The sequence below is a fragment of the Hydractinia symbiolongicarpus genome, chromosome 6, assembly GCF_029227915.1.
Source record: "Hydractinia symbiolongicarpus strain clone_291-10 chromosome 6, HSymV2.1, whole genome shotgun sequence".
Lineage (NCBI taxonomy): Eukaryota > Metazoa > Cnidaria > Hydrozoa > Anthoathecata > Hydractiniidae > Hydractinia > Hydractinia symbiolongicarpus.
Genome location: NC_079880.1, coordinates 22,410,191 through 22,429,354, shown reverse-complemented (window position 1 = coordinate 22,429,354; position 19,164 = coordinate 22,410,191). Strand labels below are relative to the sequence as shown.

Genomic DNA, 19,164 nt, shown 5'->3' with positions numbered 1-19,164 from the left:
CATACATGCCGGAAAAATAGCCATTAGCTCGACTTTCATGTAAGTCACTAAAGTCGAAAACCAACAGCCGTTCCGTAGCCCCTTTTAGAAAAAAATATTTTTAGTGAATTTGTCTCAACCCCTTAAAATGCTTTAGCAGTTATTTCAAAAAAATTGGTCAGGGGTTAAACCCCTGAAAAGGGTTAATACAAGGGAGACATGTTTAAAAAGCCTAAAATTTCAAAACGTTTCAAAAACAATTACTAAAAAAATAAAGACACCCAAGTCATCATTTTGTTTTGTTGTTTTTTGATATTGTTTCCAAGAAGCTTTTTGATCAAATGGTCTTTATGTAATAACAATGATTAGTTATTCAAAACGTCTAAGATTTCTGGATACGCATTAACATATAAATAAAATGATCTTCTTCAATACATTTTATTCATGAAATCGATACAATAAAAAAATTGAAACAGAAAATAAACAAGTAAAAACAGTACAATTAGACATAAAAACTGGTTCAAACATATCTGTAAAATATAAAATCGAGACAAAGAGAGTGGAAAATTTGACGAATTAAAAATATATCATTCAACAGGGTTCTTATTTATTTGCAAATTTTAAGTATTTAGGATTTACGTTTTTTGGATTTTTTCCATTCGCTGAAACACATACAACAACTTAGGAGAGAGTTTGAATTAGTGAGTGTGCAACTCCGAATGACATGGAACACAAATTGGATTGATTAGATTTTATTTCCACATAGCATTTAACTAATATTTCACAAAAGAAAATTGATTATAAAAATTGAGTTGAAAATGATGTTCCCGACGGACTTTTTTTTTACCAAAAGTCTGGAATTGTTAAGGTTTTAAGATTTTTTAGGATTTTTTTGAGGCATGGGAATCCTGTACAAGGAAAGTTTTGAGTTTATCACAAAGTGGAAAAAAATCTCACAACGGTGAGAGGGCAACCATTTTGTTAATTAAAAATAACACTCCACAGTTAAACATCAAAAATGTTTCGTATACACCTAAAAGATAGTTTCGGAAGTAGCCTATTTATCATAAAAAGTTATATACAATGAAAACATCTCAAAGTGAGAAATAGTATATTTCGACTAATAAAAAAAAAACAAAAAAAAACATCCGTCAACATAACATAAAAACATCATAACTGAATTATAACGCGCAAAGATGTGTTTCTTTCTATTGCAGTCTTTAACTTCCAACCAATCCAAACACTTTGTCCAATGTGATGTCGATTCATAAGATGGCCGTTTAAAAGCGATCGACAAAACACAACTTGTTTTTTTGGAGGCACAAGTAACTCATATGAAGAAGTGTCCATTCCAATATTGTTAGTTTTATCATTCCCACTCTGCAACTGCTGACGCTGGTCGTTTTTCATACTAGCTAAATCAAAATTGCAATTAACGCCCTTATCAACAGACAACATTTGGTTAGCATTTACATCCAAATTTTTCTCTTCATGGTTAAAACTGCTAAAAATAGTACCTACATATGACCATTGGTAGTTTTCTTCTCTAAAGTCAGCAATCGCATCAAAACCTGTTTGCAAGAGAATTTTAGAAGAATCTTTCAAGCCTTCACCCAAATGTATCATGGTATTATTGCTTTTAACTTCTCTAAAGTCAGCAATTGCATCAACACCTGTTTGCAAGGGAATTTTGGAAGAATCTTTCAAGTCTTCACCCAAATGTGTCATAATATTTTTGCTTTTAACTTCCACTATTTTATCGCCCAAGCACATAGTTGGTAACTGACACTCTTGACATTTTCCAAAAATTGGTGCACAACCTCTAGAACCTAAACTACAATGGCAAGAAAATTGTGTATTTGCCAATTTAGTGGCACTGCTTGCAGACAAAATTTGCGAGCTTGTCGATACTTTGCATCTCAAAGAACTTGGCTTATCTTTGATGTTATTCTCTAAACTTTCTTCACTGCAACTAAACAATTTCTTTTTTAAAACTAAATTATCAGATTCAAACTCAGGCGTTACTGAACCTGAAACGTTCGCTAAGGTAATAGAATTGTCACTTGTTGATGGTGTAAGGTCAAATGTTTGGTTGACATCTGAAAGAGGGGTAAGTAGGGTGGTCTCGATTCCTTCTTTATTCTCATTCTTACACATGGATGCATTAACCACTATGTTGTTGCAGGGTGTAATTTTAAATCCTTTTCCTGTTGGATTTGCCTTTTCTCTTGCAACTAAAAAACACAAAAAAAGAAGAAAAAAATATTGACGCACATAGGTCTAAGGAAAGTAGCATGAAACACGAAAATCACATTTCAGATAACACACACAAGGTGTAGTTTAATAGAATAATTAACGGATAGTGAACAGTTTTGATGTTGTACTGTAAAATACAAAGCCCGAGGTCATGTACCCTTGACCGAGGGCATTGTATTTTACAGTGCAACATAAAAACCAGTCAGTATTAAGTTGCTATTCTCAAGGTTCAATTTTTCGATTTTAAAATTTTGTAAGTACAAAAAAATTTGAATATTGTTTATGTGAATTAAAATGAAAACACGGTTTTAAGTCAGCAACTTTTATATTTTTAGCGTGCTATGAAAATGTTTTTTATTTGTTCACGTTTTTATGTTACCATTTTAATAATGGCTACCTAAACCTGTTAGTATGGTTTCATACAAAGACCTACTAAAATAAACCGTAAACCAATTAAATCATTGGATTTTTTCGTACTAACCGGTTTTTGTATCAGTCAGGTAATAATTGATAGAATAAAATAAAAATGAGACAAGGGGAAAATCAGCATTTTTTTAATTATTTCTTTTAATTAAAATAAATTTATAATTTAAAGATTTAACATTTCACATGTAAACAAGACAGAAGAAATTATATTTAAGTTAAATTTATTATTCTCTTGAAATCTAATTAAAACCACAAATTTTTTTAATGAGAGCCTCAACTGTACCAGGGTGGCCATAGATTAAATCTAAGATTAATTGTTGCTGTTTTTGGCATTAAACTTTGGAACATTTTTCCAAAGTTTAAGGAGGAAATGCAGAGTCACTAATTATCAGGGCTGGTCATTTTTTGAATGTCAGAAAGACATCTTGACTTGCAGTATTATGTAAATATCAGTCCTCTTGAAAGCTAACTTTTTTATACAACAGGTCTGAAGTGAATTGAAATTTTTGAATCACACAGAAATACTTTTCCCATTGCTGAAAAAACAAACATAATTAGATATAAGGGTTTTTAAAAAAAATTTTCCTAATGTACCACCCTCATATTAGCTAAGAATATTAAATAAAAGTTAATTTAATGTCACAGGGATCTGAAATGATATCACACATGCCAAAAAGACGGCAATGGGATAAATATGATGTCATACTTTTACAAAAGTTTTTTATTTTAACGATAATAAGTTAAAAGATTTTTCCAGAAAACTTAGTAAATATTTTAAGTAAATATTTTAAGTATGTTTGAGGTAAGGAAAACAATATGACGTTTTTGAGATTCAAATTGACGTAACTTTGCTAAATCGATATTTTCTTTAAAACTAGTTAGAATTTTATCCGTATATTTGTAGCTTCACCTAAGAAACCACCTGGTTAACAACATACATGTAATTTTGTAACCAGTACAACATCTAACAACACTCATACGTGCATGTCAGCACCTTTTAAATTTGTAAAAAAAACAAACCCTAATAAAGTTAGGAAAATTCGAGCACTCAATAGTTAAACAAAAGTTATGCCCAAACAATTTTAAGATTGTAGTTCTTGGCACATCAATTTGTCAATGTTGGGGATAGCAGATGAACTAAATTAGTTTAAATATAATCAGGTTTATATTTTAAGCAACAATGTCATCTATACTATAATGCTCACCGTTATCTGTCTGAGAGCCAAATATGGTAGATGTAAGTAGCAGCAGGTATATTATTATGCTTATTATGCTAGGCTATGTCCAATGACCTGTGTCAAACTCTTTTAAGTTAATTAATAAATAATAATAAACAGTTGGCTGAGATAAAAAAAAGCTGGTTATGCAAATAATGTTATATTTACAAGTTATAACTATAATACTTCCATGAAAACAATTCAATAAGGGAACACACAAAAATTAAACATTTAAAAAATGGTAAAATGATTACTTCTAAATTAACTACTATCAGCAACTAATATAATCACTCACTCAAAGAACATTTGTACTATGATCAACATGTAAGCACTTACTGGTGTTAGTTGCTTCCCTTAAACAAACAGCTTTTTTAAAAACATTGTCTGTATTGGTAATGTCTTCAAACACCATTTGAGCACTTTTTCTCTTCTTCTTGGAATAGTACAAAGTCTTTCTAGAACGTTTTCTTCCTCCAGTTCTTTTTCTCTTTTTTTGTTCACTTTTTTCGGTTTCGTTTGCTATAGACATTTGCTTTGTGTTTTTCTTTTCCATGACATCTTTTAAACTCATCTTTTCAACATAGACTCTACAAGGTTTAACTTTAAAGCGCTTCATCCATATTTGGGCACCAAAAACTGGAGAGGCTAATAAGACGGGGTCATCTCGAGCACGCAGTTCCTGTAGCAATCTTTTATGCTCTATCCATCGTTCCTGAAAGGTGGCTTGTACAATTAGGTTCGACTTGGCTAGTCGTATAACTTTATTGCAGTCACTGCATATGTAGCCAAATCCTGGTATGTATTGATTTCCAAGACATGCCACGTGAACGCCACTTTGACCACACGCGTAACATCTCAGTACATGCCACTTTCTTCATATAAAAAAAACACTATCATATTTAATAGGAGTGAAAGTAGTGTTGTCCTAACATAAAAAAAAATCTGTTTATAACCCATCAAAAATATATTTTTTCTTTAATCCATGCTTTCAACCATTTTCCAGAATAGAGAATTGGAAAGTATGTTATATCTGGGGAGGTGGATATATATATAAGCTACCATTAGGGTAAGAATTTGCCCAGAAGAGGGGGTCAAGAGGTTGGAAGACACTACATGATGCATTGAATGAAATGCAAGATAACTTACCCTGCTTGTGTGTTGTATTTTCGGCCTCGGCGGCATTTGCACTTTTTTAAATCACATTTATTGTATTGCTCCAGTAACTCAGCAAATGCATTACTTTCTTCCCATGCAGCATCACTAAAAACAACAAAAATTGACTGGATAATGATATATAACCAGCTTTAACACACACAATCACGAACACAATCGCAACAGCTTAAATTAAAAAGATTCTATTAGTACACAGGAGGCGGAGGCTGTTAGAAAACTAAAGATTGGCAAGCCTGCAGGAGTGTTACATATTGTTGCAGAGATGTTAAAAGCATCTGGATATACTGGAGTTGAGCTTACCACAAGTCTTGCTAATCGATTAAAAAATGATGGTGTTATCCTAAGTGACCGGCAGTCACTTAGAGTAATAGTAAATTATTTCAAGGGTGTTGCATTAGAAAGAGGTAACTATAGACAGTTGAAGTTAGTTGATCAAGTAAGTGATTGAAAGAGTCATTGATAAGTTACTTAGAAAAAGAATTGATTTAGACAAGATGCAATTTGGTTTCGTTCCAGGGCGTGGCACTATAGATGTAATATTTTTACTCAGACAGCTTCCGGAAGAGTATTTGGAAAAGAGAAAGAATTTCTATTTTTCTTTTGTAGATTTAGAGATAGGTTTTGATAGAATGCCATGTAAAGTTATTTCGTGGGCTATGAGAAAATTAGGTGCACATGAGTGGCTAATTAAGAATGTACATAAACAGTTTCTATGTACAACGATGTCAGAAGTTGTCTTGGGATTAACAATTTGCTTAAATGTTGGTGTACATCAGGGTTCAGTACTGAGTCCTTTGTTGTTTGTTTTAGACTTAGAAGCACTGTCGATGGAGTTCAGAACAGGTTGCACATGGCAGTTATCATATGCAGATGATTTGGTTCTCATAGTAAAGTCGATGGAAGAATTAGTTGAAAAGTTTAAGAAGTGGAAAAAACGTCTGTAAGAGAAAGAGTTAAGAGTGAATGCAGCAAAGTCTAAAGTTATGATTAGTAGCATTAAAATCAAGTGTGACCTTGTGGTTAAAAATTGGCCTTGTGGAGATTACAGGGCAGGTGTTAGTAATACTCAAGTTTTTGTCAGACTTGTAAGAAATAAGAACATAAGAAGTGCAGTGGTATTAAAGGAAGGTTAAGAGCTGACATTTAATTTGTATGCAAGCGTTGCAAAGATAAGATTATAAACAAAGTATTTCCAGCTTTAATGATGTTCAACAGTGGCTTGTTTGAGATAGTTGAGAACTTCTGTTATTCACATCCATGTTGGGTAGGAAAAAGATTGGAAGAAGTGTTACTTGCAGGATAGGTTCTGCTTGGAAAAAGTTCAGAGAGTTACTTCCTTTGTTGACTAGCAGAGTCTTGTCAATTGAGGTAAAAGGTAGGTTGTATGAAACCTGTGCAAGAAGTGTTGTGTTGTATGGCAGTGAGATATGGATGACAAGGCCATTTTGAAATAGTGAATAGTGATTTTTTTATTTATATTTTATGTTCTTTTATTTATATTTAAAGAAACATAAATGTTAGAAAAACTAATTTGAAGATTTTGGCTACAAAAATACAAATAACCTAGTCAACTAGCTATATTTGTATTGTTAATTGCACAATACAAGTACTATTTTGCTTGTTTCAAAGTGAAATTTTAATTTCCAAGCATTATAATAAGAAAATAGTGAAATCAAAAAGGGTTACCCCTTAGGTAATTTTTAAACAATCTATCAAAGTTATCTAAAAATAAAATAAACACACCCAAAAGTACACAAAATTTTTTGAACACATTCATGGTGACTTTTACATAATTTTTTTTCTTGGAGAGCATGCATCTCACTAGGTCAGCAAAACAACTGACCTTTTGAGTCTGCTTTAAGTTTCTATTTGCTAATTGCTGACCTTGGTTCAGGGTTGCATTGAAATAGTGAACTACACAAACTTTGTATTTTGAAAACAGAAGTGACAAACCGTAATGGTACATATATGCCATATCTTGACATTTCCTCTGTAAACAACTTCTCATTATTGCAAGTAGGACATCGAAAGAAATATCCGCTAACACTTGCTTGAATCTACATAAAGATGTGTAAATCATGATATAAGGTGATGTTTTCATATTTGGTTTCACATTGGAAATCTCAAACTTTCTTTATTTTAAGAATGTTGTCTAAAAAATTACTATGCTGCAAATGGCAGGATAAACATCAATTCTCTAAGAATTACCCATACTTAATAAGAAAACGTAGGGTAAACCTGAATGCCAAAATAAAAGAAAATGTTCATCTTTAAAAAGTCCCAATTAACACACACACTCTAAGCAAACAATAAAACTGAAACATTTCAGCAATGACAATAAAGCTGTTTTCTGGTTCCTACCTGTATACAACCTCTATGCATAAAAACATTTTTGCAACATGGTGTTTTCAAAATGGTGTCATGATCAGGAACACGTATATCTTCTAAACACACAGGACATATTGGGTGCATTTTCAATGTTTTAATTGTTTCTAAGTCTTGATAAGTGCGGTGTTGGGTACAATACGAACTGAAAAAAAAATTAGTGCCGAAAAGATTAACTAATTAAGATTCTTTAGATTATTTTATCACATATGCAAATTTCTTGACTTTAGCCATCACTTTACTTTAAATTGAAGCTAAAATGATTCAGATTATTTTGTTCACTACTTTTTGGTCCAACTGGTAAGAATTATGTGGCCCCTTAAAACTAACCAATGTTTTAAATACTGATAATCACCAAAAATAAGTTTGTAAATTTTCTGATAAATTATTCAATACATGGTTTACAATCATACAATATAAAATATATCATATAAGGCGGCTCCAATTTAATTAGCTGTTATACGGGGAAAGTCGATAGTAGCTTACAGTCAGTCGGTCGGCGAAATAGAAATAATTTTATCGAGAATTTATGGTCAGAACAACAAAAATTTATAAAAAAATAACAACGGAGGAGGGTGTTACGAAAGCATATTTTTCTATGTAACTTTGCATAATGCATGCAGTTTATACTTTTTAGTTGCAGAGAAAAAATAATAATTTGTCTCACTAAAAAAATGTAATTAGCACTCAAGCCCAGAGGCAGACTGAGAAAGACTTGGCAGGTTATAAGGAAAGACTAGATATAGAAGAAGTTGAGTTTAGATCTAACACAGTCTAGATCAGATTGGAAGAGGGTCATTAATATACCCCGTCCAACCCATGCTAGCATGGAAAACGGACGTTAAGCTGAGAATGATGATGATGATGATGATGATGACTCAAGGTGAAAAGATAAAAATACTTGCATGCTCAAAAACTATGCAGCATGAATTTTTCTTGTGTTCTTTGAAAGTTATACAGCGAGAATTATTCTTGTGCTGTTTTGAAATCTACACAGCAAGAATGATTCTTGTGTTCTTTTGAAAGTTATACAGCGAGAATTATTCTTGTGCTGTTTTGAAAGCTATACAGCAAGAATGATTCTTGTGTTGTTTTGAAAGCTATACAGTGGGTTATTCTTCTCCCACTTAAATAATGAAAAAAAAAAAAAAAAGTAATTTTGATTAAAAATTATAGTGTTCTTATAATGTTTTTTGACTAAATTTAAGTGCGAAATACTTTCTTGGCATTAAAATTATTTAACTTCATAACAGAGGAGGGAATTACGACAAGAGTATTCCACCTTGTTTTTATTATTTTTCCTACCGTATTTTCCGGTATATAACCTGAGGGTTATAAGTTGATTTTTACGACTTCCACCGTTGGTGCGGATTATAATGTGGTGCGGGTTATGTGATAAGTTTTATATTTTCTGTCATTTATTGTGAAATTTAAAGTTTATACATTCAATGAAGAAAATAGTACAAACAGGATAAAATGCGTACATTAATAACTGCATGCACGATCCTATATCTACGTAATCTTACTTCAACTACGTGATTTAATTTTTTTCACACAGTGAGATTGCTTTAACTTTCTATTGCTTGCCAGTGCTAATATTAATAGCTCTCTCTGAAACACAATTCTGGAGATCATTTTTCTTTTGTGTTGAATATGATTCTTATCTATTTATATCTTTGCAATCACATTGAGCACATTGAAATGATTTGCTTCTGGTAATAGATAAATATAGCAGGTATCATTTTTAGGTTTAATTGACAGGTATTTCACAACCTAGTGCCCAGGACTTAATTATTAATTCCTGTTAAAAATATTGAAAAATGTTAAAATTAAAGTATAGATAATAATTTTCTTTTTTATCTTCGCTACCTTCTAGCAACAGGTGGCCATTGAAAGTATGAAAAACAAATATAAAATACAATTAATAATATACATGCAACTATCTCCTCCTCATTGCCACCATTCATTTTATTATGCAGTGATTGCTGAGATATAAATAGATAACAAAATTCTTTAAGCATTAGAAAAGAACGTTCTGTACATCGCTGTTACAGACAATCCGTGATAATTATTATGTTGTTCATTTTTATGCCAAAAAACTTAAATATACATAAAAACAGAGATTTTACTTTAGGTTTATAACCTGATAGAATGCTTTTTTGTTGTTTGTTTGTTTAATCGCAGGGAGCAAGAGTTATTATTGGCCGAAACTAATGTCTAAAAAGAAAAAGAAAACAGCGTTGTCTGATTTAGTACTGTCAGCATTAGCAAAAGATTGACTTGTCAAATTAATTTTAATTCATTATTATTTCGGCCTTAGACTGAGAGAGTCACTAGTTCAGACACTCGGTTCTTGTGTTTGGAGTTCATGAGTTTAACGCCCCCCACTTGTCTCCTGCATGAAAAAAAACAGAACACACGCAAATGTTTATAAAATGATTAGGGTAAGTAAAAATACGGTAAATTTTTTTCTTAACACAATGCGGGTTATGCAAAGGTGCAGGTAAGTAAAACACATTGATTGAAATTTTATGCGAGTTATACGAAGGTGGGGCTATCTGATAGCATACAGTTTACTGCCTAAAAATGCTGGGCTGCGGGTTATACGATGAGCGGGTTATATACCAGAAAATACAGTAAATCAACTAAAAGTCTTGCAGTATTAGACTTTAGCAAGTATAATTTTAAACATATATCATAATGATAACGAAGGAGGGTGTTACGACAATAAAAATGTGTCTTGTTTTTCACTTGTATTATAACTTTTTTTAGCAAAAGTAGCTAATTTTTGTTACAAATCACAGAAAATTTGAAATTCTGTTTAACCACATTACTATTTTTGTAATTACAAAATTATCATAGCGGATTTTCGTTTTTTTCTTTAAAACTTTTTTGCTTGATTTTTTTAATTTTTTTGTTTTCATGAAAACTTGGGTCTGTCGGGCCCGTAGAACAACTAATTAAGTTGAAGTCGCCTGAAAGGAGAAAAATTGTAACAGTTGTGTTTTTCCAGATATGCTCAAATCAATATTACTCACTCAAATGCTCCAGTAAATTTAAACTGAGCTCCGTCCTTTCGTCCACAATTATAATGATACAATGTACGACAAGATTTCACGGAACAACCCGAATTCGCACCAAACTTGGAACAATATTTACATTCCTAAAACCAGAAGAATTTGAACTTAAATTACTCAACTTGATAAAGACAAAAGGGAATGTGTAAAATTATTTATTTTAGTTGGTGAACTTGCAGCACAGTAAACATCATCAGTAATAGATTATAACTTTAAATGTGACATTTCTTTTTCTAATTCTTTTCTTGGGATAAATAGCCATTGTGGGAATGAAATAAAACTTTAGGCCAAGGAATCTTCATTATCTATTTTGCTAATTACAATGAGCAAATGTGTCCCACAAGAATGGAAATTTTTGCACCTGTGAACACTGAAACGAGAGTAGTCGTGGGTTCGATTCTTATCTTGGTAACTACTTTTTCTTTTCTTTCCTTGTTGTTATAAATTTTATTTTTTAAAAAGATAAAATAAGTGTTCAAAAGCATTATTTAACTAACTGGTAAAGTAAAGGTTACAAAAGTGGATGTAGACAGAATTAGGTCTCACAAATGGAAAGTAGTCTAGGAAAAATAAAATTTACACAACATTACGTAAGAGAGAAACAAAGACGCTCCACCATATCAATTTATTAAATACATCGATTTTACAAAATTTGGTTAAAATTTAAACAAAAGGCAAATTATATTGTAAATAATTCTGAAACACTCGGAAAGAACATAAATTTTTCGATTCCGCTTTTGTTATTTGTCTCTGCGCCTTAAGTGCACAGCATTCTTTTTAACGAAGTTTGCGGTTTGTGACAGCTCTGGTAATATATATTTTTAACTACAGCTATTTCCTTTTTCGAACAATTAAGATTTACTCGCATATTTTTCTTATTTTGCTTTTTTTCACTGCGTGACTCTCTTATACCCGTTCTTTTTTAAGGGGTCTACTTAATTACTGAATTTCGCAAATTTTAGGTGGGGCTTGTGGTCTTTCTTCTTCCTGTCAGTCAGTTTACCCCAGACTGACCCATTAAAAATTGAAATTTCAAGTAATTTTCCATTCAAGAAGATCTCACAAATCAATTTCAAAAAATAACTATTTAGTGTAAATATATAGTGCGTAACAAATATTATTGGCTATCTGAATAGCAAAATATGTCGTGCCCAACTTCGTCACAGAAATCACAATCTGATAGAGAGCTTTTTGTAAACTTTATTCGTGAGGTTGTTTACGTATATTATGCATCTTGTAGTTAAAACATTTGCATTTCTGTAAAAAAACATTTCACTGTTCATCAATCCCTCTATAAAAAATTTGTCAATATTTTTTACTTTTACTTGTTCATGGTACATATTTTATTTTAAACTGTGACATTTGATTCTTAATTCATAAAATGTGAGCTCATTTGCATATCTAAACGGAATAAAACTAAGTGCGCATTATAACACACAAAGCAGATAATCAACTTTCCTTGGCCATACTTCCATTAAATACAAAACAGCCTAAAAGTAAGAAAAATATCTTACAATCTTATTTGCTCGGACAGCTTCTCTGTATAAATCTTTCAACAAAAAGCCATCAAATCCCTCTTCGTCTCCACCACGCTGTGGCAAGCCAGCAGAGAAAAACTAAAATTGTTTAAAAGTTATTTATTGAAATTATTTGTAACGTAAAGATTAATTACTGAAAAGACAAAAGCCTATGAAGTGTTGTCTGTCTACTATGCCCTATAAAAATAATGCAATCCATCCTACATTTAAAAAATAAAAGTTTATACATACCAAGCAATATTGATGCACTGCTATTGACATATCTTTGTCTTGAAAAAATACACCTAACTCCGGATTTTCACCTTCATGACAGAAACAGCACTCTGATAAATGATATAAAAAACCATTAATACTTGGAGTAAAAGAGTACTCATTATTCAATTAGTGAAAATAAATATTATTTGACTTAGAAGCTTCTAAAACCAGGCAGGTGTTACCTGTTTTAATTGGAACAAATGTCTCCTGTTTAATTCTTTTCCGTCTACACCCACAGATGGAACTTCGTTTTCGTTTTTTCGCCTTGGTTATTTCCAGTACTTGTCCTGTCATTGTAAATCACATGTCTAAAAGAAATAAAATCAAAAAAGTACAACTCTTTGGGGAATCCTCTGAATGACTTAACGCAGCACTTATAAGAACTCATGAACAACTTAAAACGGAGAAAATTGAAAGAACCCTCACTAAACTGCCAAGGACATTTTTGATAATAACTTAGGATCTGCAACTTCTTAGCAATAAAATTTTCCGGGTGAGCTTGTAGGCCCTATATGTTCACACACAAAATTTGATTACAAACCGACATGCAGATGCCAAGTTATGGGGTCGTCAGCAAAAAATTAAGACGCCTGGGACAATTCAATTTTTTAAGATCTATGCATTGATTAAGCTTGAATGCACATCCCTAACAGGTCTAAAATTACCGATAACAGAAAATGTTAAAATTTGCTATTAGTTAATTATGACATCATAATTTATGCAGCATACTTAAATCTGAAATTCTTTAAATATGAATATCTTGAGAACAAAAAGTAAAGAGCTTTTTTTAAAAAAAAGCTTAAAAACTTGTTAATCAAGTTTTTTCCAACATCATTTTACAATTTGGGTTTCCTTTGAGCACTGAGAAAAAAAAATAAAAGTAAAAGAAAGATAAAAAATCTTTGTCAATAACAGAATATTATTTTAAGTAATGATCCATTGTTAGCGTTGTCATTATTAGCATACGTCCAACTTGTTAACATGTATTTATTGTCATATGAACAAAGAGTAAGACAATATCACTGACCCCGTAAATATAGCTAAGAAGGTGTTGGGTTATACAAGAAAGATTGCATATGAGTATTGGATGAAAGTATTATTGAGCAAGGAACAATATTAGAAAGCAAGAGAAGCTGTTGGATTCCATCAAAAAGATTATAGACTATCAGAACAAAAGATTACTGAGGAAGAAGAATTTTAGAAAGTCTTATAGAAAACAAAAGGTTAGTGGTTTTATTAATTATCAATGGTAGCAGAATTGGAACAATCTATATTATGACCTCAACAAGTTACAAAAATCCACCTGTGTTAAAAGATGGGTCCAATTATATTGATTGGAAAAAGGAGTTAGAAGTGTGGCAAGCACTGACAGATTTAGCTGATGAGAAGAAAGCTTTAGCTGTATTTGCTTCATTAGATGTTAAGGCTAAAAAGACTGCCTTACAACAATTCAAGATTTAAAAACTGAAGATGGTATTACAAAACTTACACACAAATTGGACAAGATATTTCTTAAAGATGTAAAGCATCGTGCATATGAAGCATATGAAAAAGTTGAACAATTTAAAAGGAAGAAGGACATGTCGTTACAGGATTATACCATTGAGTTTGAAAACCTTTACAATAATTTGAAAAAGTATGATATTGATTTACCAGATGCTGTTACAGCTTATCAATATTTAAATAGTGCTAACCTTTCTATGCAACAAAAAGAAATTGTTCGAGTACAAATTCCACATTTAAAGTATAACTTGATGGTTGATCAAGTTAAGAAGATTTAATGAATCTTCAAATACAAAAGAAGATGACGATGCGTTGGTTCAAATTAATGAGGTTTTGGGTGATAGTACTTCAAACAAGACATTTTATGGTGCTTCACAGTGCAAGGTTCCTCACTCACAGTATGCAGACAGAGGGTGGAACAGACGGGGTCAAGGATATCATGGGCAACGAGAAACACAGAGTATAGGTTAAATGATTATCATAGAAGCAGTGGAAATCGAAGTGACAGAGAGGAGAATAGAAGATCGGGTGATTGTCCAAGATGTTACATATGTGGAAGTATTTACTATTTTGCTAGGGAGTGTCCAGATAAAGCTAAAAGTAAGAGTGATGAGATTAAACTTCAATTTTATACAGAAGAAATAATGGAAACTCTCGTTGGTGAGACATTAACCATGGCAGTATTGGATTCTGGTTGCACTAAAACTATTTTGTGGGCAGAATTGGTTAAACTATTATGTAGAAAGTCTTTCAGACGAGGATGCTTCATCAATCAAAGAAAGCCATCATCAACAGTATTTAGATTCAGAGATGGTAAAGAAATCAAAGCATCAAAACGTGTCACCATACCTGGCTTAGTGGAAAATATGTTAGCATAACAAGAAGTTATAGACAAGGACTTACCATTACTATTTAGTAAGCAAGGAATGAAGAATGCAAAAGTTTTTATTGATTTTGAAAATGACAAGGTTGAAATTCTGGGACAAGAACACCAGATCCAATTTAGTTCCACCAGACATTATTGTATTTCCATTAACAAAGAGGACAGCGAAATTGAAAAGACTTCTGCTCAAGTATGTCTGATGATGAATAATTTGGATGATACTCAAGAAAAAGAAAAGGTGGCCCTGAAATTGCATAAACATCCACCAAAGGACAAGTTTCAGCAGCTTTTGAGAAATGCTGATGTAACTGACCCAGATCTTTTAAAAACGATTGCTTAAGTTTAAGATAGTTGTGATACATGCATCAAGTACAGAAGAAATCAACCAAGACCAATTGTTGGGTTACCACATGCAACAGTATTTAATGAATGCGTTGGCATGGATTTGAAACAATGGTCGTATGGTGATAAAATTTGGTTGTTACATCTTGTTGATCAATTGACCAGATTTAGTGCATCCTGTGTTATTCAAAGTAAAAGGAAAGAAATTATCATTAACTCAATTTTTAAGATCTGGATTTCCATATTTGGCTCTGCTAAAAAGTTTTTAGTGGATAATGGTGGGGCATTTGATAATGAGGATTACCGTAACATGCGTGAGAATTTAAACATCAATATTGTTATAACAGCCGCTGAGAGCCCATGGAGTAATGGACTTGTTGAGCGACATAATTCCACACTTGGCAATACAGTCTGTAAAATGATGGACAAGCCTAATTTTTCATTAGAAACAGCTCTGGCTTGGGCTGTTGCTGCTAAGAATTCCTTAAAAAACATACATGGCTTTTCACCGAACCAAATAGTGTTTGGCAGCAATCCCAATTTTCCAGTTATAGAAATGAATGATCCACCAGCTCTAGAAGGAAGGACAAGTAGTCAAGTAGTTGCTGAGAACTTGAACGCATTGCATGCTGCAAGAGAAGCCTTTATAAAATCTGAATGGTCTGAAAAGCTCAGAAGAGCCTTGGAACATAATGTAAGACCTTCAACAGATGTGAAGTATGTAACAGGAGATAAAGTATATTATAAACGGAGATCTGATTTTTAGATTGAAGTTAAAAAGTTTATAAACGAAATGCGGCGATAGAAATGCTTTCTTAGATTGCGTTTTAAAAGTTTAAGAACAAAAAGCAGCGATAGAAATGCTGTTTTAGATCGTGTTTTAATAGTTTAAGAACGAAGAACGGCAATAGAAAATTTTTTTTAGATCACATTTTAAAAGCTTAAGAACAAAAAGCGACGACAAAAAAAGCTTCGTTAGAGATCGCATTTTCAAAGTTTAAGAGCGAAAAGCAGCGTTAGAAAAAAAATACGTTTAAAAAGTAATGCGCTAGAATTACTTTAATAAATACGAAAGTTAAAAATTTTTTTATAATATACATCTACTTAAAATAAAAAAAAGATAAAGCAGAGATGTGTTTGAAATAAAAAAAACTTTCTCTCTATTCTCATTATAACCTACCATCGCGACACATCGAGACAGATTTTGTCACGATACTAGATTCTGGATAGATTGCGACAATTTGTTTTAATTGTTTATTATTTTTATTAACGCGGTCCGCGCACGTTGCGCGCTCGATATATTAAACAACTTTTTTCCAGTACTGTACCATATTACCAATTTTACCAGTACAAACCTATATTATTATGAGACTTCTCCATAGATCCTATTTGTTAATTTGCTTTACCAAGTTTTCATAATATTGCGCATAGTTTATGAGCAATAAAAAAGATTCGATGTTTGAAACCATTAGTTACATCTGAGACAAGTTGGCAATTATTGCATCTATTTTAATAAAAAAGAGGCTTTAGAAATGATTCACACATTTCATTGAAATACATCATGGAACTGAGACATAAATCAGGCGACAAGGACATTTTAGCCAATTCCTTTTGTGCGCCACTATGCGCAAATAATACCCATCCTGTTCACCGGCATTATGTTAATATATTTTTGTTTAGATAATTATGTAAATCCTCTGGTCAGAATGTCATGTCAAAATCTCACAGAAGAAGCTTTGATTAAACAAGAACTACAAGTATCTGTATTAAACAAAAACTAAATTCCCAAAACTCTCCTTAAACTACACAATATGAAAGGTTTGAAGTAGGAAACAAAGTTTCTATGAAAATTCAGCTGCTATTTTATGAATAGCTACTTTGGAACAGTGTGTTTTCCTAAAAATAATAATGGTAATTAATACCAAAAAATATGGAACTGTAACTGGTTTAAAAGTGTCACGTGACATTTTAGGACCACCAGGAGAATACGTATGGTATATGCTAGAAATACAAGTCAATTGTTGAAAGGATGCCTTAGATGGTAAAAATCGAGGACTTAAAATTAAATATATTACTGTTGGTTTCCCCTATGCTATACAGAATCCAAAGTCCAACTTGTCTTATAGCTACATCGTTCACGCGAGTTGTAAACAAAAGAAACTAGTAGCTAGCTAAAGAATTTAATAGATTTAAACCAGATTTGACAAAGATTAAGATTTATAAAAAGAATGAATTAGCACTTAAATTTTATTCGATCCTGGTAATTAGGACTGGAAAACAAATGCTTTAGATTTGAACTTACATGTGAGCCAATCCCAAAGTCATCAACCTTTTTACCAACTTTTCCCGCGTCAAATCGGTTCAACTTTGGCGGTAGATGTAGACTGGAACAATGTGCGTCATCCTAAACAAGATGCAGTATTATGCGATATTACGTTGGTATGGCCATCAACAGAAAAATTATTTATCTTTTATGGATTATAAAGGTATTATGCGATATTACGTTGGTATGGCCATCAACAGAAAAATTATGTATCTTTTATGAATTATGAATGTATTATGCAGTATAATGCGATATTACGTTGGTATGACAATCGACAGAAAAAATATGTATTTGTTATATAGAGAGGATGTCGGATAATGCGGTTTCATTTGTCGGGTCCATTTGTTTGGAGAAGTATGACCGAACGTCTGTCGGACTTTTAATATCGATAAAGTATGAAGGGTGCTAGTTATGTTGTACGTCGTGTGTCGGGACCACTTTGCCCGGTGCTAAATGAAGTCATTGCCCAAGACAAACCTTTGGATATTTCATATCGTACAAGGTACCCAGTCTAGTTTTCCAATGCCCCGGCGCCCTGTAGTTTATGATAGACGGGGCGTTATTCTAGCTACGAAAAACTGAAGTATATCAAAAGAAATTTGAAATTCTAAAGCAATAACGGAAATAAGTTGATTCAGTTTTCGTTTTAATTAAATAGAATTTTGAAGCTTCTTAGTATAGTCTTTTTTAATTTCAGTGCAAATCGTTTGGTCGCATTATTCAGAAGAGAGAATTTAACGACGCACTATTTGTGCCCAAACGCCTGCATGGGGCGTATATCGCTGCTAAACCATCTAACCTTTTGACCTTCGGAATGTTTACATTTCATTTCCAGGAACTTTCGTTGTTCGATTATGTGGGTAGCTACCAGGCACCAGGTGAGACATTAGGTATACTTTTTTTTTAAATAATTCATAAAATTGTATAGATTTAATTAAAGTTGTCATTGGTTTTAAAGAAACTTAAATAAGTAGTATTTTAAATTTAATTTTTATAGCCACAACCAGAATTTAATGATATTAGCTACAACAACTAAAATAATAATGATTTTAATGATTTGATAGTTGTGCAGTGTTTAAGGTTCGCTACCTATGCATCTTGCTATCATCCCTTATCCTTTATAATAGCTGTATAGCTTTGTGTGTTGCACAAAACTACAGCTAATGGAAGTATTTCTAGCATCGAATCAGAGGAAATATTTTTAACAAGAATTACATTTAATGCTCAAGCAACAAAGAAGCAATAACTCGCGATTGTAAAGGAGTGCAATTAATATATAGTCAAGTTTTTCTCATGAATCTGTTAAAAAACAAGCTCTATGCGATGATAGATGTCCGTACAGTACTGGAATCAGAACATCTAAAATTGTGAAAAGACTCATGCAAGATGCGCATAATCAACAATTCTGTCATAATCATAAAATTTTTTAGCATCACGTACATTGCGATCTATCACTAACGTTACATTGCGATCTATCGCAAACGTTACATTGGAACTTAACAACGATACTATTGTGATCTTTATTACTTTGTGCATTTTTTTTTTTAAAAAAAACAAGCAGTTAGAAAAATTGACTAAGAAACAAATATTAAATTTTTCAATGTAAATTAGTTAATTGAGTCGAGTCGTGATGTCATGCAAAAACATGATATTGCAGTTGCGTTTGTAAATCTGTTTTCGTCAACACCACGATCCAACATGGCTTTCCACATTGTCTAAGATACTCGAAAGAGTTGTTTAAAAATTATGTAAAACATCACGTTTTTCCCAAAAAGTAAAAGAACTAGTGAAAGCTATATATATGGAG

At 32.1% G+C, this 19,164-nt stretch overlaps 1 protein-coding gene across 5 annotated transcripts; it reads right to left on the bottom strand.

Moving 5' to 3' along the window:
- Positions 1-993: 993 nt before the first annotated feature.
- On the bottom strand, positions 994-17,474 carry LOC130647612 (G2/M phase-specific E3 ubiquitin-protein ligase-like). 5 transcript variants are annotated; one of them, XM_057453534.1, is made up of 11 exons: positions 17,337-17,474; positions 12,489-12,614; positions 12,283-12,374; positions 12,028-12,129; positions 10,475-10,599; positions 7,413-7,581; positions 7,005-7,108; positions 5,025-5,138; positions 4,215-4,750; positions 1,497-2,213; positions 994-1,394 (listed from the first exon to the last, which is right to left on the bottom strand). In XM_057453534.1, exons 2-11 carry the CDS (start codon positions 12,598-12,600, stop codon positions 1,150-1,152), a joined length of 2,316 nt encoding a protein of 771 aa, XP_057309517.1. In that variant the 5' UTR covers positions 12,601-12,614; positions 17,337-17,474; the 3' UTR covers positions 994-1,149. The 5 variants fall into 5 exon arrangements, with proteins under 5 accessions (XP_057309517.1, XP_057309518.1, XP_057309521.1 ...); XM_057453535.1 differs by lacking the exon at positions 17,337-17,474 and adding an exon at positions 17,110-17,246; XM_057453538.1 differs by having other exon boundaries at positions 1,206-1,390; positions 1,501-2,213.
- Positions 17,475-19,164: the final 1,690 nt, after the last annotated feature.

What these genes read in the sequence shown, in the direction of transcription:
- LOC130647612 (XM_057453534.1), bottom strand. Translation starts at nt 12,600, where the DNA reads ATGACAGGACAAGTACTGGAAATAACCAAGGCGAAAAAACGAAAACGA. An exon ending in CAGTGCATCAATATTGCTTG is followed by an intron (nt 12,130 to 12,282) that starts GTATGTATAAAC and finishes AAACAATTTTAG; the next exon opens with TTTTTCTCTGCTGGCTTGCC. An exon ending in AAGGGAAGCAACTAACACCA is followed by an intron (nt 2,214 to 4,214) that starts GTAAGTGCTTAC and finishes TGTGTTTTTTAG; the next exon opens with TTGCAAGAGAAAAGGCAAAT.